Below are 22796 nucleotides of genomic sequence, written 5' to 3' on the forward strand. Positions count from 1 at the left end.
GTAAAACCCGAAATGTTTGACCTTGTGGGGACATTTTGTCGGTCCCCATGAGGAAAACAGCTTATAAATCATACTAAATTATGTTTTTTGAAAATGTAAAAATGCAGAAAGTTTTCTGTGAGGGTTAGGTTTAGGGGTAGGGTTAGGTTTAGGGATAGAATATAAAGTTTGTACAGTATAAAAACCATTATGTCTATGGAAAGTCCCCATAAAACATGGAAACACAACATGTGTGTGTGTGTGTGTGTGTGTGTGTGTGTGTGGTGTGATGTGTACGTGTATTTATCACTTTGTGGGGACCAAATGTCCCCATAAGGATAGTAAAACCCGAAATGTTTGACCTTGTGGGGACATTTTGTCGGTCCCCATGAGGAAAACAGCTTATAAATCATACTAAATTATGTTTTTTGAAAATGTAAAAATGCAGAAAGTTTTCTGTGAGGGTTAGGTTTAGGGGTAGGGTTAGGTTTAGGGGATAGAATATAAAGTTTGTACAGTATAAAAACCATTATGTCTATGGAAAGTCCCCATAAAACATGGAAACACAACTATGTGTGTGTGTGTGTGTGTGTGTGTGTGTGTGTGTGTGTGTGTGTGTGTGTGTGTGTGTGTGTGTGTGTGTGTGTGTGTTAATTTTTGTAAGTTTTTTTTTTAATCAAAGACTAGCACAACAGACCCTTTTTCCAATTACAGCATTTGTTGTATTGAAAGTAGCTCTTGTCAAATGAATATATGTTGTGCCTTTTATTTGTGCAGGATGAAGTATCTATTGAGAACAAATTAACTTCACTTAATCACAAATGCATAATATTGTCTACCCTTCAGCCAAACAGGGACACATGTTTTCCTGCATACTCTACAACCCAACAGCAACAATGTGGCCACTTTTTCTGTATGGCATTGGCATGAATTTTGTTTCCATCAAAACCATGTGTCTCATCCACCATTTTGTTAAAGAGGGGGGTAATTGAAAATTGTTATTTCAGTCACAATAGACAGTGTAGCTAGCAAAGATTATCTCAAAGACTCAATGCTATCTTTGTTTCAGTTAGCTAACTAGCTAGCTAGCTGATGGTAGTTGCAGCACTCAACCAAATTTGTCTTTTATGCATAATTTTCAGGTGCCATATCGAAATATTTATAATATAAACATCAAATGCAGCTGGGGATTCAGGTACACAAATGCCTTGTAAACATCCATTTTGTATTTAATCATTAGATATAAAATCGCTAATGCAAGAGCCTGTCTCATAACTAGAGTTTTCTCACAGGTCACTATAGTTTGTTTATAGGTACAGTAAATGTCATACTGTATAGTATTTTAATACTTCTATGAGCAATGGGGTTAATTACTTGTAATTAAGTAAAGTCATTTTTATTTGTATAGCACTTTTCACAACACACAATTCAAAGCAGCTTTACAGAAAAATATGCTGTAACAGAAAATAAAGCTGTCAAGTCTAACAATTTCAAGTCTTCATTGTGCGGTTTGATGAAATATGTGATTGTAGTTTATGCCCTAAAAATATTATTTGTCTTTAGACCCCGAGCAAGCCAAAGGAGACTGGCAAGGGGTCTCCAAATAGGATTTCGCTGAGGGCTCCCATATGCTCAGAAACGGCCCTGTCAGTGGCAAATAAATTTCATTAAGAACTGTTGTAGCATTGTGAAAACCTAAAGCATTACATTTTCCTCAATGAATGTTTCAGCAATCAAGTCATATTTTTTGTGTTTTGGCCAATGTTCAGAATCAGAGCTAGCGATGCCTAAGTCACAAAGGAATAACCCTTGAGTGTTGGTTCTTTTCAATGAATAGGTCATACGTGTTTGCAAAACAGTTTGAATTGGTTTGCAATGCATTCTGAATCATTCAGACAGCTCACACGCAAACTGAATCGTTTGGAGTAACAGTAACAGGATACTAAAAAGTGCACTGCTTGAAGTGGATATATGCCTTGAATCAACTGAAACAAAACCTGCATCCAGTCGTTTGCCAAAGATAGTCTCAATTATGTTTAACATATGCATGTGTAGCTTCTATACCAGAGGTAATTACATTTTCCAATCAGAAGTACCATGGCACTACCATAAATATAATACTAGTCATCATTTAGAATATGCTGTATTTCAAAGTACCATATTGTACCACCATCTGATCGGCTACAATCAATGTACTATGCAGGGGTTCTCAACAGGGGCGGTAGCGATGCCGGGAGCGCTGAGAGCACAGTAGTAGTCAAGGGGGCGTTGGGTTACAAATGGGGGGCATTCATCAGTCATAATAATCAAATCTATCGTCAAGTTTCTCTTTATAATGTTTTTAACGTTTATCTAGACTTGGAATATATCAGTTGGTTCTCAAGTATGAGGGTTGGTACGTATTTGTATCGCGGTTCACCTGATTTTGAAGTCTAGCGACGCATTTGAAGTATCAGGTTTTACAGCGTCAAATACACCGGTGGAGGCACAACCTCGGCTAATCCACCTGTGTGGCTCTTTAGATAGATACGGCTCAATGGACAGAGCAGCGTGAGTGCAAAGCTCTTCCAGCTCTTAAACTCGCAGCTTTGCGAGAATCAGTGAGAAACAAGGCGAGAGAGCAGAAACCATTTGAATTCAGCACAGAACTCTACATCACCACCCTTGAATTTACTATAGTAACACTAACTGTACTTTAAGTAAAATAGATTGATAATCAATATTAACATATCACTGCTTCAGCTCTATTACATTTGTCATAGGCTATATTTGGGGAGTGAGGGAATATAATTAATTTGGGGTATAATTAAGTGGAGGTAAGGGAATGAAGTAGGGGGGTGTTCATCAAAAAAAGTTTGAGAACCAAGTACTTTGGTATCCACGCTACATAGTCTTCTTTTTTGAAAGGTAACACACATAGCAATTAGCAATATAGTTCTCAGTTGTACTTTTTTCTTTACATATTTTATTTATTTATATGTTGATTTATACGTTTTAGATATTTTCGAATTTAAAATTATGTAATGTTATATAAATTATGTGATATTTATGAAAAATATGAAGTAGCTTAAGAGTTGTTGTTATAGCTTGACTAGTTTAGATAAACAGAGTAAGCAGAGACAGAGCACTAGTATCAATCTTGGAGAAAAAAACTTTACTTTGACATCAACTTTTTTCCCATAAAGCATAAATAATGATTTTAAAAGATTGATTTAATCTTATACAAAAATAATACAATGTGGAGAGAATCATATTTAGTATAAATCCAGTATAAAACAGGAGAATACCCCAGCAATGTAGCCTCAGGTCAACTGGCAGTGGGTACACAGTCAACAACATTGAAAAAAAAACTTTGAAGTGACCTTTTGAAAAGTGTTAAAACTCTAGATAGGACAGAAAGGGAAAATATGTATTTCTTCAGTTTACCAAATGACAGTTTTTTTTATACATCTTTTTATAGCATTTTATACGTCTTAAGATTCTTGGACATATGTGCCAGTAAATGTGTAAGAAAACGTTTGACAATCGCAATAAAAAACAATTTCACAATACTTCCTAGTAGTTCAGGGTTGCATGAGCAGGTAATACTGTTTGAAATGGCGACTGGACTGACACAACTTTGTCACCTCACGTTTCCCAACTTTTTACCAATGATAATAACATCTTGATTGTGGGTCAATATTTAGATTATGAAGGCATGTCATGAATCATGGCCGTTCCCTTCAGGATCACAAAGAGTGTTCGGTGAACAGCGTTATGTGGACAGAGTTATCTTTTTATCTGATCGACCATCTCTTAACTAATCGAGTATTCCTTGGATGAGGGTTTGTCATGCCATGGAATTTCATATGAATGCTGGCACGGATAAACGATTCTTATCGATTTGATGACACTAATGCCAATAATTCAAAGTTGAAAGATAAATATGTCCACTGAAGACCTTTTGTATCATGTTTTGTTGATTGTGCTTTAACATTATCATATCTTTCTATCTTACTTTTAAGATATGCTGCCAGCAAAGTTGAAATGTTACTTCACAGGCCCCGCCACACATCCAAACTGTTTTCTCTGACACATTGCATAGTCTTACACTTCCTACCTGTTCCATAGATTGTCACATCCTGAATCGCAGTTTAAACGTTCAGCAAGACAAATAAAACAGCACACCACATGGACTATCAAATATTTACATCCTTCAGACTAATGATATAACAATGATATAATAATTGCTTCTATTTACATCCAACTGCATCATAGTTATACATTATAAAACCCCACTGTTGCTTCTAGGTTAACATTTATGATTGTCATTTTATCCACAGTTCAATCACAGTATCAAGCATGTTTAGAAATACATGGACAAATATTGTGCTCTTATTCCAGGAACCGTCAGAGCAAAGCAATCGTTATGTCCATTGACAAGCACATTAGGTTTCTTTTGGAGCACTGTTCAGGTTTCCACTGTGCCTTTGTATCTGTAGCTTTATCTGACCATATTTCCATTTGTTCTTCAACGATGTCCGGATGACCAATGTTCATTGAAATGGTCTGGGAAATCAAATTCTGTCACTAAAAGTTTGTGATTGAATTGGCATCTACCCTTGTTGATCACATGACCTAGGAAACCCGGTCTTCTCGTCACTCTACGATGAAACAAAACAACCCGACAGTGTTCGATTATGGTCTGCTCACAGAGTCCATCTCGCCTACCACTGCCCCTGGTTTATTGACTAACTCACATTGCGGAGTTAGCACTTATTAGGGGTTGCCACAGATACGGGTGTGATGAGGGGGAATGGGGAGGATGTGCTCTTGTTGCTAGGCATCGAGGAAGTCAAGTGTACATGCTCACCATGCCTGCAGCGGACACTGCAGAAATAAAGGAAGAAAAAGATATGGTCAAATAAGCAAGTTTTGCCCTCGCCAAATAAAAAGAACAGATACACAAAGAGAGTATGGAATTTCCTAAGGCTTCAAAGGCATTATCAGCTCTACACCTCTGCCACACCTGACCAAATATGTTCCTCTTTCTCCTTCCCCTAATTCTCCTGCATCCTTTCCATTGAAACTGGCATTTTTATATTGTTTGGGTCTTCTGTTTTTTCCCTTTCTTTAGCGAGGGAGAGGCAAGTGACCCTCTCGTGACCCGTTAGCCAACAAACAGCCTCACCTGATAAAGGTGCCTGCCAGCTGCTCAGACTATGCTCATTACATATAGGTCTCAGAGTGGAGGTGAGTTTTTGTTGTTTTGGTGGGTGGGATAGCTCGGCAAACAGGAGGGTTATAAAGCTTGAGCATAGTTTGTAATGTCCCCCAAAGTGCCCATAGCCCACAGCAGCACCACCCAGTCCAAATACAGCACACTGATAAGAGACAGCCTGGAAAAGCTTAAAATGTCTCTCTCGGAGCTTAGGGGGTTGAGGAACCACATACCTGAGATATCTACAGTAAATGCATTCAACTGAACTCAAATTGTTGGCTATACTTGATGAATTCTATTTGTAAATTGTATATTTGCAAATTAATAGAGAAGTTTATTGTAAATGGAAAGATGAAGCACCTTGATAAGTAAGGCACATGCTGGCAGGAAGTTCAAGCCATAAGGCCCAGTGCTGTCAATGATGCAGCAGTGTGGAAAATTGGGCATGTGAAAGCAGTGACTGCAGACCGCATTTTAGGCTGTAGCGGACACAGAACGCAGGGGAAGCCGAAGGAGAGCGAGGGCTTTGATTAACAATGAGGATCATTTCCTGGCCTTAGTAACTAGACTTAAAGTTGGCATGAAACAGAAGTTGCGACTTCCGTATTGTGACGTATTTGAATGTGGGGCGGGATTTAAGTTTATCTTTTGGTTGTTGATTGGATTGTGAAAATATGGGTGTTGCACAGCAGAACGGAGGCAGATCTAATTACGAATTTGGAGTGGACACACACACTACCGAGTCGGTTATTAGTGAAATTGAGCAGCGATCTCAACACATTTGTCAGAGCCGGTTATTGGTGAAATTGACATTTATGATCAAACTTGACAACATAAACATGAGTGAGTAAAAGATAACCATATTTTAATGTTTTGAATCACAGTACAGTAAATATAAAGGAAAAAACACTTAATCGTGTTGTGCATCCCAAGTTAACTGCATTCAAAACTATTAATGAACTCCAGAGGCATCTGAGTTGCATTCATGAGTGATCACATCAGCTATTCAGGTGTGAAATGTCTCAAACACGTCTCGAAATGCTGTTATTCCTCTTCATTCGAAATGTAAATTCAAGCTAGCTGACCCATAACCAAGGAAGTTTGAGTTAAGGAATGATAGTTTTGAAGGAAAACAGACGAAAATACACCTTGTCATCTTCACCCACATTCGATTGGCACTTTGTTCAGCTCTATGCAAGGTTGTGGTATTTATAAGAAAGGGGCGGGGATTAAGCGGACTAATTGATTGAAGAAATCCTGCATATATCAGCAGAGAGAAGTCTGTCATTTCACCGGAAGATGGAGTTATTACATTTTTATTTAATTTTTTTAATAAAACATATGCATGAATGAATCATTCACAATAAGATCAATAACATGCATTTAGAAAACAGATAGGGGGAATTTTCATTTCATGCGACTTTAAGAGTGGCATTGTAGAGAGATAGAAGAGACATCTTGATCCATTTTTTTATTTTCCAAAGGAGTTTTAGAATGCAAAAGAAAGAAAGAAAGAAAGAAAGTGAAAGGAGTTTTCATCAATCAAGCCGTGCTCAGGCTGGGATCACGGATGACTGATTGGTCAGGCTGTTCAAAGGAAACAGGAATTCTGAGGAGTATCCACATGTTGTCTCGCTCCACTGATTGTGATGTGTAACAAGCTCAGCTAAACAAAAGACATAGAAGCAGGTCGAGTCTGTGTACACATTCTCTGCTTTAATACAATTTTACCTGCCGTCTTTCAACAGATAACTGAAATTCAGTTTAGGATATGGTGGTGATTAAAGGTTTATTACTTTTGTTTGGTCAGGTGACCTTGGCTTGAGGGAATATTCCAGGATACATACATGCAAGTTGTGATCTATTGACAGCATCTGTGGCATCCTGTCGATTATCATATAAAATAATTGTGACTTGTTCCTCAGTTTGCCAAGAAACAAACAAACAAAAAACTCCAAAATTCCATTGTAAGTGCCACAGATGCTTTCAGTAAAGCTTAACTTGTATTTAACCTAGATTGAGAGAGGATCTGAAATCCTCACCCAATGCAGATCTACAGAATCACTATACAGTATATAAACAGTATTTACCCAGGAGAGACCCCCAAGTTGCACCATCCTGTTTACAGGAGCATCCTAATGTGATAGGAATTAGACAAGTCAAAAAACAGTCACATCTAGTAAATATATCTTGGGAGTGTGGAAATTTAGTATGATAGTTTTAGTTTAAAGCTTTGCTGAGGCTTTAAAGGAACAGTTCACCCAAAAATGAAAATTCTGTCATCATTTACTCATGATGTAGTCATACCATCCCAGATGTGTATGACTTTCTTTCTTCTGCAGAACACAAATAAAGATTTTTAGAGGAAGTGAAAGTGGAGATTAATAGTAAAAAAGGACTTAAAAATGTATCTATTTTTACATCCATTATATCGCACCGAAGGACATGGATTAAATTAAAATTCAAAGTTCTGGTCACCATTCACTTGCAATATTCTTAAAAAAAAAAAATGTGTTTGTGTGCTGCAAAAGAAAGAAAGTCATACACATCTGGGATGGCCTGAGAGTGAGAAAAAGATGAGAAATCATTTTTGGGTGAAATAACCCTTTAAGTGATTACAGCTCATGATTCTAACCCACATCAAGAAGCTTAATTGAAACATGCAGAACATGCAGACAAGATGTGAACTCCCATTAAAGAAAGCAATCATATCAGTTAGTTGAGATTCAAGATATTCTTATGTGTACTGGTAAATGTTGTGTATGAATGACCTGTTTGCTGGTGGACATTGAGCTCAGTGTACTGAGACTGTTGGCGTCCGTCACCACCATGGTCGGGGGGAAACGAGAAGGGTGAGAATACTGGGGCGGCTCCTGCTTGTGTGAGTACACTGTAAAGACACAGACAGAAGATCACATTGGTAAATTGAGGAAGATTTTGAGTGTTTTTTCATGCATGCATGATTAATAGATATTTATTAATTGATCTTGAATAGATCTTGATTTGATCATGAGTTGTAGATCTTGGAGAAAGGAGGACCACTGACTGTGTGAGTGTGAGACGGAGGCCATGAAGGGCTGCTGGCTCATATGGCTGGGTGACTGATGCATGAGCTGTTGATGTGGACTGTTTAGCTGCTGCGAAAACTGCACCGGCTGCAGCGCTGCCAGACTGCCTGTAACGCTGTTGATGACGGGTACTGTCTGTGCCTGCGATGTGTTTAAACCTGCATTCAAGGACAATGAAATTATGTCATTATATCAAGCAAAAGAAAGGGTGTAAATAGCATCTGCCACACTGGGAAGCTATTTGTACACTAATAGCCTGGTGGAAGCACAGAAATATACGAAAAACGAACCAATAAATGTCGCTGCAGTGGCGTGGAGTGTAAAGACGGTGTGTGAATGTGTGCTGTTGTCCTAGCTACTGGGGTCGAATCTGCATTTTGTCCCACTCCCATTCAATGGTCCGATTTCCTGTTTACACTCTTAAAATTTCCTTTAATATTACTTAAAATAATAGATAAAAATTAATATAAATGTTGATTTCATCACAGTGATTTGTTACAGTGAATGTCAGGGAGTGCAGAGAAGGGTCTGATATAGAGGCGTGGTCTGTCGATCTCACTCGTTCCAGCGTGAAATTATGGTTACAGTAGTAAACCCAAGGTTATGTTTTCTAAGGTAAGGTTAAGGTTAGGTTTAGGGGTAGGGGTTAATGTAGTGTGTCTGTGGGAATCTAAACACAATAAACACACTGCAGTGATGCCCCTACTGTATGATAATATTTAACTATGGGTGCAAATAGCATCTGACACTATGTGCACTAGGGTGCAATAAGTATCTACCATTATTTGGACCAGGGTTGGGGTGTAAATAATATCTACCAATATTTGCACTGGGGTGTAAATAGCATCTGCTGTTTTTTAAAGACTAAGAATCTCATTCACTGAAAAGTAGCATATTTATGTGCGCAGAAATAATTCACACCCTCACAACAGGTGTGAATACACATACATTTGTTCTTACCTTATGCATTTTTTGTGAAAATTTAGTAATTTGCATAAAAATACACAAATTGTTTCAATATGATAATTTATATCAATACAATGATTTCAATTTAATGATTTATACTTTTATATATAAATCTGGTATAATCTCCATATCTCATCTTGAGCTATAATGCACATAATTTGTGTTACTCTTAAAGGTGCACTTCTTGGACTTACACTGACACCTAGTGGCTTGGATGCAGCATCATTCAAAATCAATAGTTTTCTGTTTCAGATGCTATTGTAAAAATTTAGTATTCACTGTCAGCCATGATTAATTTAATCAATGAGTGAACGTGTCCAATAACAGGACAGTTACTGAGATTAAGAGAGTAGTATTCGGCTGGTCATGTGATTCCAAAATGGCAGCCTCCATGTGCAGACCCTCTCCATGTAGAATAAAACTGCTTTTATAAGGTACTGATATGATTGGATTCTTCATTTTAATGTGAGTGATCATGATTTCATAAATATTTAGCAAAATTATCATTCATGTCTTTAGGAGTTAAACTTTTTTAATGAGGAATAAATTACTGAGTGCACCTTTACATAAGTATTATTCAATGTAGAGTCATGCAGTTATTCAGTTTCTAAAAATTTATATAATAACCATTCAAAGGTTAGAAGAGAGTCTAACAATTGCATATGTGTGGTTTCAACTGGTTCTAAATGTTATTGTCAATTTAGAATAAAATTAAGTGCAAACTTATATTGAATCCTGATTTCTGCGTTAAAAAAAGGGTTTCATGCGCAAATAAGTGTGTACGCATGGCTACGTTTCAGAAATACAGTCGCATCACATCCAGCGACACTGTGACAGTCGCGACATGTTATGCTGCTCACATCCAGTGTGGGCAGCATGTTCGTGAATGAGACCCAAAGTGAAAGAAAGAAAGAAAGAAAATGATGGTACGATACTCACTCTGTGCAATGGCCATGACTCCAGAGAGGGGCATAATGAGGTTGGGGGTATGCTGGTGTGTGTGGTGGGTTGAGTGGATGTTGGTCAGTGTGCTGACAGGAGGAAGACCTCCACCTGATACCGAGATCTATAAACAAAACACGCCATTTAGCACAGTCACAGAGAAATTCTGTGGCCTATTCTACTCCACGCCTCGAAATAACACTCATGATGTGTTCCTCCCTTTATAGAAATGAGTGTCTAATCAATGTTTTCACATGTTAATAGGTTTGGAAAGACATGAATAAGAAATTATAGAATTGTTCATTTTGGGTGAAATACTCCTTTAAGAGTAGTTCACTGTCCAATAAAACGGCTAGAATTTTCAGTTCTCTATCAGATATTTTTCAACAGTACTCTTATCATAAGAAGGTATTGGAGCCCTGAGAGAGACACAGATGGTTTATTTGAATAAGTTGAGTTGAGAGGTGGCCGTGCTCAGACAACCGTCTCAGATAAGCTGCTGTCAAACTCCCTTCCTCCTGTGCTGACTTCCGCCCTCCCATTAACAGAAACACACCTTAAAGTCATGATAAATTCAACATATAGTGCAAACCACCTCTGTGTCAGAGTAGCAATGCAGCCTTGCTGGAAAAATGTATGCATATAAAACTGTTCTGAAACAAAAGAGTACATGAATATCTCGCCCTACTCAAACATTAGCATTTAGATAGCGCAGGGGAACGGAAAATAAAGATTTAACTTCATTGAGCGCAGTTGTCACTAAACTGACAGAGAGCAAGCAAAACTGCACCTTTCTCCTCCCTTAACGGGGCATTTAATCAATACAAACATAATGTTTCTTTGTCAGGTTTGTTGGCACAGCCATGGCCGTGCCCCTTTCTCACTGCCACTGGCTAACATTTTCTAACATCAGCCCCATGATGCACTGTAGGCCAAGGCCTGCAATCTGCATCTGCTGTAAGCATAGGGAAGTACAATGCAGCATTTGTTAGCCTACTTACTGGGTAAATGTAGTATCTATTAGGCCCTACTTTGTGTTTCTGTGTCAAGAGCTGAAATGCCGTTATCTTATCTCAACCCAGGAGTGCCCATGTGTGCTTACCATCTTGGCATCAGGTGACAGAAGGCTGTGGCTGGGGTCCAGGGCCCCCGGAGAGACTTGCTGTAACACTGACTGGCTGGTCGCGATGACATTGCTGCTATGGTGATTGATCGTTGTGGAGGAACTGACTTCGCCAGGACCCTGTTGGCTGTACCTGATACCTGTTTAGGAAAAGAGAAAAAAGACAGAAAATACATGAAAGTACCATTTACAAAATGTGTCACACATATAAACTTTTAGTTCCCTGACTGGGTGATTCTTCTGAAAATTGCAGAGGAAATATCCTGGTCCAATTTTACTCCAAATTAAAAACTTAAAATATATTTTGCATATAGAAAATTAAGCCTATTTTAATGCCTTTAAGATTGTTTGAGATTGTGAGATTATTATTATGACAGTTATGCACATTTTCTCACTCCCAATTCTCATTACCCTAATGGGTAAGATATTTAAATTGTTTAAACTGTAAATAGTAGTTCTCTCTTGGTACTGCCTTTCATTTTTGCTGATTTAAAAAAAATCATTGGACAGTACAAAAAATGATACATTGTTATAGTAATGAGGTTCATCATTGAAAGCAATGGTAATAGTAAAATTGAGATGTCCAGATGTATAAAATGTAATTAAGTCTCCTGAATATAATGTCACAATGTAAAATTAAAATAATAGTCCTTAATGCTGGTTTAATTTCCTTTATGCTGAATACAATTTTATATTTTTATGTATTGATTTGAGGTTAAATATGACCAGAACCTTTCTTGACAGGTTTCGTGAGAATCCCAGGACTAAATAAAAAATGTGATCCAGTCTGTTTCTGTTGACCGCAGACAGCTTAAGGCAGAGCAAACAAATGGGCCCCTGCAAGTGATATTGGCCCCAGAACAGTCAAGGCCACCTAAATGTGTACATGAAGTCTGCTCTCAGCTCTATAAACAACTACGCCACACTGACCCTCTGAGCTTCACAGGAATCTATGTAAAATAAAATTTTATGAGTGAATTTCACTCTACCAAACTCTAATCCTCTGTCTAGACCTTTTTTATCTTCTTTTGGCACTCTTGACCAGTCAGGGCCTCAGGAATCTAAACCGTCTACTATTAAATGGATGTTTGCCACTCCCAGCATCCTCAGATATGAACAAGGTAAACATTGGTCAATTAATGATAATGTTAGACACGTTTTTCAGTCTGTTCCAAAATGGCTGACTGGTGTTTCCGTGTGTATCTTTATCTAGCCAGTCAAGATGATGACACTGTTTGCTGTGGAAAGATTAGTTGCCACTCACAGAATGACACAACATACAAAAAGCTAAACCAACAGAACAGCAAAAGCGTAAAGTAAACACAACATATTATTCCAAATGAGCTTCCCAATTTGTTAATGAACCGTGAGGATTCTGTGCTGACAAAAGATGTTTATTCAGTGCTTATTCCCATAGCTTGTTTATATGCAAACCACAACAGTAGTCACAGCTAATTTGACCATGAGCTCTGTGAATTAAAACAAGCAATCGATCCCTCTATAGTGTTTCGTTGCAGCAGGGAACTCAGGGCAGACACAACTTTGCCCCCCTCAGCAGTCAGCCGGCATTGCCAACTCTCAAAGGCATCTTGTAAACACCAGGACAGGACAATAAAGTATTCCATTGTGCCTATGACCTGCTTACCACAAAATGGTAGAGCAACCATAAACAGTCTTTACTTTACAGCCGTGCACCCACTAAAAGTGTCAGGGAGAGAACGGGCTATTGTCCAACTCCGTCAGGCATTCACTCAGGCTACAGGGATCTCCTCTCATGTTCAAGCATTCAGGTCTGTGCAGTCTGGGCCATGCTGACCAGCAGGAGGGCTCTGTTTCTCAGGGAACCAAGAACCAAAATACAACTACTGAGAACATGATATAAAAGCTGTGTGGAATGGTGAAGAAGCATTTGTTACTGTAAAACACAGAAAATGTGAATATAAGACAAGTGGTCAACCCACATGGGTTTTTCAAGCACTGACGCCAATATTTAGAATGCAGGCTGATCACTGGCGATGTAATGCTTGTACATTTATATTTATTCATTTGACAGACACTTTTATCCTAAACAACTTATGAGGATTCAATGTATACATGTTATTGATATGTATTATTTACTCAAAATTCACTGAACAAATTTGAAAACCATATTTGCTTATTATAGACATGGTTGTCAGTAGAGTTTGGTGCTGATACAAGGGAGAGCTAAAGGCTAGGATATACTTAGTTTTTACCCGTGCCGTTACAGCTTGTGTACATTCAAGGGCTCTGAACTTTCAAAGTGTACTCTTTTGACCGGAAGCCTAAACAGAGATGATACACTCTTTTAGCACAGTCAACAGCAGGAGCATGTGCCGATGACACATTAATATGTCGACTGTCCGCGTATCTAGAAAAACTAGATGGCACACGTACACGAATTCTGTGCTGATTACATTTTGCATAGCATAGCATTGATGCGGCACATGGAAAACCGAAGTATACTATAGAAGTGTTAAAAACACTAGAACCAAAGTATTAACACTTCAGTTAATCAACCAAGCAGACAAGGTAATCGGTTGATATTGGCTGTTTAATCATCCTGAAGTGCGTTTCCCAAAACATCGTCAGCCAACTACGGTCCCAAGTTCCATTGTTACTAAGTAGTTCAACGATTTGGTGTTTTCTGAAATCGTAGTTCCACCGAACATTCGCAAAAAGCATCGCAAAGTTGAGTGATTGGAACTACAGCTCTTTGCCTGTGGTTAGTATTATAGATTCTTTTTAGTTTGCTGTGTAGATGTTATTTGATTTAGCTGAGGCTTCTGTATTTTTAATTCCATATATTTTACAATGAAGTATGCTAAAAATACATTTTGTAATTACCATTTGTTGTGGGCTAAGCTAATACAAATGTACAAATATCTATTGCAACTGCAAAATTCCCTAGCTAAAAAGGCAAAGTGAGGTGGGAAATCCTAAAGGGGAGTGGTAGCAGGTTTTAAAGGGTTCATCTCTCCCTTGGACGCATGTAATATCAAAGCCTTGCTCCTCATCCTCAGGCAGTGCCCTTTATAGCATTGCTGCATTTGAGAGGCCTCCTGGGTCTTAGCAGGACCTATGTGGACTTTCAGCCTTTCTGTTACCCCCAATAGGCCGAGCAAGGACAGTTGAACTCTCCTGTCCTCTGGTTGTCGTCTGCCAGTATTGTGAGGAGGAGGACACCTCAACAACACAATATAATAGTACTCAACATTCAACATTATTGAAAGTGAAACGTTTCTAAAAATTTAAGTTTCTTTAAAAAACGATTAATAATTTAGACAACCAGCACATTGTAACATTGTAATCAAAGAACATTTTGACTGTGGTTTGCTTTTCCAGTGGCATCATAACACAAACATCACATGAGAGATCACAGTGAGCCCCCAAAAGCACATATTGGCTGACCTTCCAGCAGTGGCAAAATGGCTTGTCTGTTATCAACAGGCCAAACAAGAATCAATAAAAACTAGAGTCTTTCTCTGATCTGACCTGGTAACGACCTCTGAAAACCTGGGTTTCACTTAGTTTTGGAGAGGGGGGCTGAGGGCAAGAATCACCCAGTTCAACCTCCATACCTCAAGCAGAAGGGACTCATCAGTCCTGTCTGGCCCGAAAAGAGCCAATACCCCATTGGACAGCGCCTGCTGTTTTGCTCAGAGCTTGGCCTCAGCCTCCATAGGCCAGCCCATAAAGGTAAAAGGGCCTTTGGAGTGTACCTCCCCTTGGCCCAGCAGAGATAAATGAACCTCAGTTATAGTCACTACAGTCTTCTAATATTCCCCAGACAAAAGGGCTCCCTGCCGAGAGAGGGTAAAGAGACCAGGGAAGAGGGGAGTCCCTTATCAAAGGCCTGGGAGATGTAGTAGCCTGGGATTTTAATTGTCAATTAAGCATGCATAATACAGGCTGTGCCCTGGTAACGTGATGAGGTGGCCTGCTGTGCCATTCTTTTCAGGCCAGCTTCTGACACCAAAAAACAGCTGATGCTGCTGGCAGGGCACTGGTAGGACACCTTGTAAGCCCCTTGACTAAAAGTGAGGAAGAGAAGACTCTCTTCCACCTCTGACCTAACGCACCCGCCCCCATCCTAACAGACTTCCACACACGCATACATATACATACACAACCTGAGGTCATTGACTGGTCAGGTGTGCAGGGGCAATCACTACTTGCAAACAGACAAGCCACTCATTGCCACGCCATTTACACAACACACCCACGGCAAAAGCACTCTGACTCTTTGGTACTCAAACATGAAAGAGGAAACAATAGGTAATAAGCTAGCGGAGTCAAAGAGTATATATTTCTTTTAGTGTCAAAGTCTTTCCATACCAAACTAAGTCAATAAATCCTCCTGGGAATACAATTCGTTAGATAACAGAGGAGCGGGAATGGCGGTAAACTGTCGTGACCCTACAGGTATAAGTATGCCTCAAGAGTGAGTTGGCCTTGTTCTCGCCTGACCCAGGACTGACCCTGAGCCCTGTCCAAGGGTGGCTGCTCTTTGTGTCTCACTCTTGCCTGCTGACTTCAGTGGAGCTGAGATTGCAGGTACAATGCAGATTGTTCTCAGCGTGTTTTCAAAGCTGGGAATAACAATGCCATTTGGTCAGCTCACTCTGTCTCATTGATCATTGCTGTCCTCTCTGCTGTCTCCCTGATGTCATCAACTATGTCATCCCATTCTTCTTGCTCTCGTGGAATGAATATGATGAAGTTTGAGCTAATTATCATTTCCAGGCCTTTCTGCCAAGCAGCCAACAACTCAATTGGAGAGCAATGATATGATTGTATGATCAAATAAAAGACATGAGCATACAATGAATGTTTCAGTACCTTGCATCTTGCTCGGTGGAGAGCTGCTGGCCTGTGGGTGAAGTGGAGAGCCGTGAGATAAGAGAGGGTTAATGCTGTGCGTTGGTCCGCTGTAGGCATCCATAGCCAACTTCTGTCTGAAGGCCTCTTCCTTCCGCCTGTTGGCAAACCAATTGTAGACTCTCACCTCTGTGACCAGGTTCGAGCCAAGCCCATGAGCTTTGGATGGTGATACTCCTCTCTGGAGGCACTCAGCCCTGAATGTAGTGAGAAAAATTTATTAAAATAATTTCAAATGACGTGAAAGTGGGGAATGTGTTCTGATGTTGTTGCTAGCAATTAGCACTCTGTTTTGTCCTTACCGATTGCACTCCTCCACCAGTGCCTCCCTCTCCTCTTTACTGGGATTCTTCTGCCTTTCATAAGCTTGGTAGAGGATCTGTTGGGATGCAGGTCCCCATTTGAAGCGGTTCCGTCTAAGCTTCTTGCAAGCAGGTTCAATGCCAGCATCATCCCCTGGCTGCACCATACCCTGTCCGGACTGACTAAACTCTGAGAAAAAGAGTAGCACCTGATCCTGATTGCCTTTGTCCAACATGTTGCTGCCAGAGCCTTGCATATCCTGGTTGAATTCTGAAACATAATGTGAGTAATTAGAATAATTATGTTGCATATATTCAAACACGACATACAGTGTTTCATATACAACTGGGTGAGTTGGGGCAAGCATGATATTATTATTTTTTAAATACCAGTATAATCAATCTGTAAATAATTATTTTGCATTTTAGTTACCACAACTTAAAATTGGGAGGGAGAATAACTCCCCTGGATTGATGTTGTTGAGATTACGCAGTCAAAGAAGTTTTTGTTGGCTGAACTTGTGACAAGTTATTGAACTTCGAAAAACTATTCAGCCAAACAAAAAGTTATGAGTCAAGATAATTAAACACATCAACATATTTGGATCCCCAGCAAACACTGCTGCATGAATAAATTATGCAAATTGCAGTGTTACAGTGTAATTTGTTTCTGTTTGCTGCATTTATTTATGCTCTTGGTTGTTGTGTTTGTTATCACTTTCAATAATTTTTAAAATGGAAATAAATCAAATCTCATCTTTTCAGTCCATATGTTTGTGATTTGTGTGTAAAGTGTTGGGGCTCATTTGTGTCTGCTTGACAAGCTTAACCCTTGTACATCAATTTAAAAAAGCTACTCAGAGGTCCTTAGAGGACAGAAATGTCAGTGTCAAAAACTGCCATAATAATATTATATATTAATATTATTTCCCACTTTAAATTAATTAATATTTTAACCAACATCAGTCCTGATCATAACTACCAAATATTCATTCATTTTCAGGATTTTAACTCTTTAAATACCAGTTTGTTTACATAATGCCACTGTTGTTTTTTACACACACACAAATTTCTCAGTACACAGATACAAAACACACTCTGACATCAATACTAACACATCCACATAATTTTAGCTGCATCATTTATTAGTTTGGCCTACAGTGCTCTATAATACAGCAAACAGAAAATTGAAAAAAAAAAACATGTATTTGCTCCATAGGCTAAACAAAAGAAAAATGGCACCATCTGGTAGAAAAAAAAAATATTTTTTTTTAATTAGGTTTTGAATCCAGGGCTCCGGAATGAAAGCATAATATCATACAATTCATGATTTTATGCTTTAATGGCACTGGGATCAAATATTGCTGTTTTAATGGGTTTCAATGGGGACATTTTTGTCCTTAAGGTCCTGAGTGTAACTATTTTATAAATATATAAAATATATTTTATCTATATAAATATATTTTTATCTATATAAAAATTCCCCCAAAAATACACACCTTTGGGAAACGTTATGCCATTGGCATTATCACAGCCAAAATGATCGAAAAAAAATAAAATGAAAAAGACATAAATGTCCTGAAGGTCGCACAAGCGTTACGTCTGAATATGATAGAGGGATCATATTAGTTAGTTAATCTCTGATCATCATCTGGCCATCAAATAGCAGTTTTTTTTTTCACTTATGCAAAGGCATAGTAACTACTTATATGGTTAGCAATGGTGGTGGCCACGGCCACCACCATTGTGTCCTTGAGCAAGGCACTTAACTCCAGGTTGCTCCGGGGGGATTGTCCCTGTAATAATTGCACTGTAAGTCACTTTGGTTAAAAGCGTCTGCCAAATGCATAAATGTAAATGTAAATGTAAATGTAAATTTTAAATGATAATATAAGTAATTGCACTTCAATATTCTGAATTGAATTAGAATGGAGTTGATTGAACTGAGAAAGTCAAGTTTACTTAAAAAGTCATTGTGCTCATTTACAAGATATTCACTATATGCGTTATGCTCTGTTTAAACAACTTTCCATATGGAGTTGACAAAACTAAAAAATGTAATGCAGCAGGAACACTTACTCTTTTTTTAATTGAAACAACAAGATTTTGTACAGTGCATATAACAACTATGAAATTTGTACTTAGCCTCGTTTGTTTTCAAATAAAAATAAAAAGTATTTTTTATTGTGATTTAATAATTAATGCATCAATACGTTTATTATTATTATAATTATTATTATTCAATCTTACTGGATACAAGGCAGATTTATTTATTTTTTAATCTCAGAAACTGCTGCTTGATACAGTCACTGTCCATAAAGGATTCTGCATACAGATTCATGGAATACAACAAAGTAATTATTGTTTCAACTATTATTAAGTCACATAATCATTCAGCAAGAAATACAAATGAACTTACGTCGCAAAATCTCGCGCTGTTTCCTCACATACCAGGTGTAGAGCGCCGCGCGTTTCTGCGTTTTCATCGGTGTGCCTTTATTCAGGTGCTGCGACAGGTGGGACTGATTGAGGCCCGTCACATCCACCACCTCGCGCTGCGGAATATTGTGCTGCTGCATGTAGCCTTTGATCATGCGGGCCGCGCGCCACGGGTCCTCGCTGAAGAGAAAGCACACATGAACCATTAATAAGACACTCTCATTTTTATATGAAAATTAGACATTTGATTTCGTGTCTGGCGTCTTTCAAATTTATAACAGTGATTTTGTAATCCATTTAACGGTTTCCCCTTTCTCTGCGCCAGTAGGACTAGTGTTTTCCAGTTTCTAAGTTTAAAGTGTTATTAGCGCGTTCAGTTGTTCCCAGCGCTAATAAACAATCGTTAATCAACGCTTTCAATGGGTTGTAAATACTTCCAAAAGTTAAAGACTTCATTGCGTGCGTGCAATTCAAGTGCCATGATTTAATTACAAAAGGACAAGTTGGAGACAACTGAGATGGACTTCAAGACAGCTGTATATTGTTCAGTGAGAACATTGTAAAGCCATTCGAGATAAATAATAAGTCCTTATTATAGCCAAGGGTTTAAACACGCTTATAAGCATTGCTCTGTATTTTATACCCGATGGTTCATGTGGGGAAAAAACATACGACAAATGCTTAAACTCAAAGCAGCTAAGATTTTGAAGTAGAGAAACGAATTTGTTCGGCTATTAAAAAGCATACCCTTGAAGTAGGCTATATAACATGTTATGCTAAAAATAAGAACAACATATCTAAATATTATTATTTAGCCTTTATGAACATTAACACGTTTCTGACTTAATCCAAAAGGATGCCAAGATGTTTTATTCACCTATATTAGCTTACTGGAACACCTGTCATAAGCTAATTCATATTACAAAATATTTTGCATAGCATTTTTTTTTTTTTTTTACATTTATAAAGAAACATATCGAGAAATATCCTAACGTTAAAAAATAGAGGAAAACACGTCTTAAGTAATTTAGTGGTTTGGCCTTCTGGATCAAGTTTGCGATTAAAGCAGCAAAATATAGCTATATTTAAAAAACGCAAATTGATAAATATAAATGATACAACTGAATAAGTTAAATGAAAATAATAGCTAAACAGACCTGAATAAAAATAGATACACATGGTCGGAAAGCTGATTGTGGTATCCAGCTGCCCGAGGCTGCCAGCGTGTTACAAGATGCATTAAAACGAAGTTTCTTACCAAGGTCATTTAGATGAAACTTTGGTTACGGAGGTCTAATTGTTGAAATCTGTTCAGACTGTTGCATTTGGAGAATGACAACACATTTGGCTGAGCGAGATCTTGCTTTATAACTTTCGACAATGAATAACTAGATCTCATTCACGCTAATCATTCGTCACTGTGTGTCTTTCAGTAGATGATTTATAGGATTAAATTAATAACTCGACTCCACGAGGTTAAGTTTTGATTTTCAGCTATATTTCGTGACGCTAATGTTGCTGTAACGATTGTGGAAATCTGGAGAAGTATAAACAAGTAGGCAAATAAAACAAACCTGTGTCATTTATATTGTGTTTTATTTTACTATTATTTTTTTTGCGTTTTTTTACATACATTAATAATAATAATAATGCATAAATTATTAGTATAATTTCTAAACGGTATAAAATGTTACATGAATCAAGTCATAGGCTATTTAATTCAGAAACTATGCGCGTGTTTTTTTTTTTTTTTTTTTAGAGAGGTGGTTAATAATAAATAGATCTTCTTTAGCTGATATATCTCTAAGTTAAAGAAATAACCCACGTAGATAATTAGTAACTACAATGTGAAAAGAGGAAACACTGGCGGGTGCTTTAAATGTGTAAACACCGCAGTAGGCCCATATCATGAAAAATCATGACTGAAAAATCACTGTTAAGCGTGAATTAGGCCTACTGGAGCCTGCGTGTGTAGCCTACGTGTTTATTAAATGCCCTTTTACGAGCACATTTGTCATATATATACATATATATATATATATATATAATTTATTTTGGTTGACTTATTCATCCAGGTGCAACCCAAGCAGATAATAAATCAACTTTATTTTATTTATCCTAAAGAAGTAGGCCTGTCAAACTGCATTCATTTCCCAGTAGCTATAGAAGGCCTTTAGCCACAGTACAATGTCAGTGCAGAGGCTCCTTGACGTCTCTGTAGCCCAACTCTGGTTCGTTATATTTAATATACAGATCAAGAGATATCTGAAGAATAAAACAGGAACTTACGCCAATATTCGCTCGATTTCTGCCCTCTGTTCTGCTGCCTCCTCTGTGTTTTGAGACTGCAGCTCTTTCAGTATCGGCGGCGTGTCGAAATCATCCCCGTCCTCCGAGCCCTCATCCCCTGATAACCTTTCCTTACTGTGTCCATTGGTCAGCGTATGAAAAACCGGCTTTAAATCCGCATCACTCCCATTCAGATTGGAACTGGACGGTGACATCTGCAGACTATCTAGTTTAACTCCATAACCGCTCGGGCTTGGGTCCAGGTCCTCCAAAGCTTGAAGAAGCACGTTTTTTGTAACTCCGGAGTCCAGTAGGGCGCTCAAAAGCTCCTGTTGCAGAGATGTCAACTTAGAAACCATTTTTGCAAACATTTAAATGAACGCAAGGAGGAAAAGAGGGGAAAACAATATGTCAAAGTCCCCCTCCTCACGCCTCCAATGAGTTCCTCTATAGACACCTGCTTCGAGAAGTTGGGCCACTTGCCTGTCGGACAGAATGATATAACTTGCCATGATGCTTCCAGAGGGCAGGCAATATAAAATATGGTAATGAGTGGGCGGCTGCTCAAGACCTTTATGCAAATTAATCCGAGGCCATGTTGACTGACGTACAGGTACGGCGTGTTTACACACTAGAGCAGCGATGTTTTTATTGGTCTCTGTTATCAGCAGAACTTTCAAGAACTTTGGACTCTGTCGACTTTTGTAAAAAAAAAAAAAAAGAAAGAAAGAAAGAAAAGGGTTGTAATAGTAATAAGTTGAATTGGATTTTAAGAAGATTAGACATATTGTTTATTTTTCTCTTGTTTAGGGAATGGGCTATTCAATAAATCTGGAACCTCGCATAAATAATCTTTGAGAAGTATTTAATACACAACATACTGACATAAATGCAGCCCTATATCTGTATAAACACATTTACAGTAGCCATTGGGATTTTCAGTGATGCTTAGGCTACCAGCAGGTGCTTCAAAATGCACCAAAAACTCACTGATGTATTTCAGTATTCAAACTAATGATTTACATTGACTTAAATATAAATATATTTAAAAAAAATCAGATAAACAAAGTTTAAGGATGTTCCATAGAAACATTGCCTAGAGTTCACATATAATTACTTGATGCTGTAACAAAGGGTTTAAGGAAGGAATGCTCTAATTAGGCTTTTATAAGCTCTTTCTATACACTCAAAAATTATTTTTGCCTATTTTTAGGATTTACGCATCTCAATTTCAAAACAAAATTCCATCAAATTGAATTGTGTAATGTTTAACCAAATTAAATGAATACAACTATTTATTTTTTATCAAGTATTTCGTTTTGCATTTTATTTTATTAAAGATTACTAAGTTGAATTTTATGAAATTTTGTTATGAAACTTAAATGCATATATCTTAAACTATTTTTGAGTGAAGGCAGATAAAGAGACCTGTTTTATGTTTAAATCTGAGGATACCAGCACGCGCTCAATCCAAACGCGCTACATTTCCTCATACAAAATCAATTAGATTATTTCACCATATTAGTTATGATGATAATTCTGTTTCGTTTCTATCTGAGTCTCAATCATGAAATTATGCTTATATAATA

General features: G+C 38.0%; 1 protein-coding gene across 3 annotated transcripts; it reads right to left on the reverse strand.

Annotated features, from left to right (window-relative positions):
- Positions 1–3112: 3112 nt before the first annotated feature.
- LOC127631392 (hepatocyte nuclear factor 1-beta-A-like) lies at positions 3113–21702 on the reverse strand. 3 transcript variants are annotated; one of them, XM_052109499.1, is made up of 10 exons: positions 21208–21702; positions 18899–19098; positions 16480–16750; positions 16139–16374; positions 11258–11418; positions 10153–10279; positions 8226–8405; positions 7951–8069; positions 7270–7314; positions 3113–4848 (listed from the first exon to the last, which is right to left on the reverse strand). In XM_052109499.1, exons 1-10 carry the CDS (start codon positions 21576–21578, stop codon positions 4828–4830), a joined length of 1731 nt encoding a protein of 576 aa, XP_051965459.1. In that variant the 5' UTR covers positions 21579–21702; the 3' UTR covers positions 3113–4827. The 3 variants fall into 3 exon arrangements, with proteins under 3 accessions (XP_051965459.1, XP_051965462.1, XP_051965461.1); XM_052109502.1 differs by lacking the exon at positions 21208–21702 and adding an exon at positions 20076–20221; XM_052109501.1 differs by lacking the exon at positions 7270–7314.
- Positions 21703–22796: the final 1094 nt, after the last annotated feature.

Source organism: Xyrauchen texanus, chromosome 38 (assembly GCF_025860055.1).
Source record: "Xyrauchen texanus isolate HMW12.3.18 chromosome 38, RBS_HiC_50CHRs, whole genome shotgun sequence".
NCBI lineage: Eukaryota > Metazoa > Chordata > Actinopteri > Cypriniformes > Catostomidae > Xyrauchen > Xyrauchen texanus.

What these genes read in the sequence shown, in the direction of transcription:
- LOC127631392 (XM_052109499.1), bottom strand. Translation starts at nt 21,578, where the DNA reads ATGTTTGCAAAAATGGTTTCTAAGTTGACATCTCTGCAACAGGAGCTT. An exon ending in ACAGCGCGAGATTTTGCGAC is followed by an intron (nt 16,751 to 18,898) that starts GTAAGTTCATTT and finishes ATTATGTTTCAG; the next exon opens with AATTCAACCAGGATATGCAA. An exon ending in TGTCACCTGATGCCAAGATG is followed by an intron (nt 10,280 to 11,257) that starts GTAAGCACACAT and finishes TTTTGTTTATAG; the next exon opens with ATCTCGGTATCAGGTGGAGG.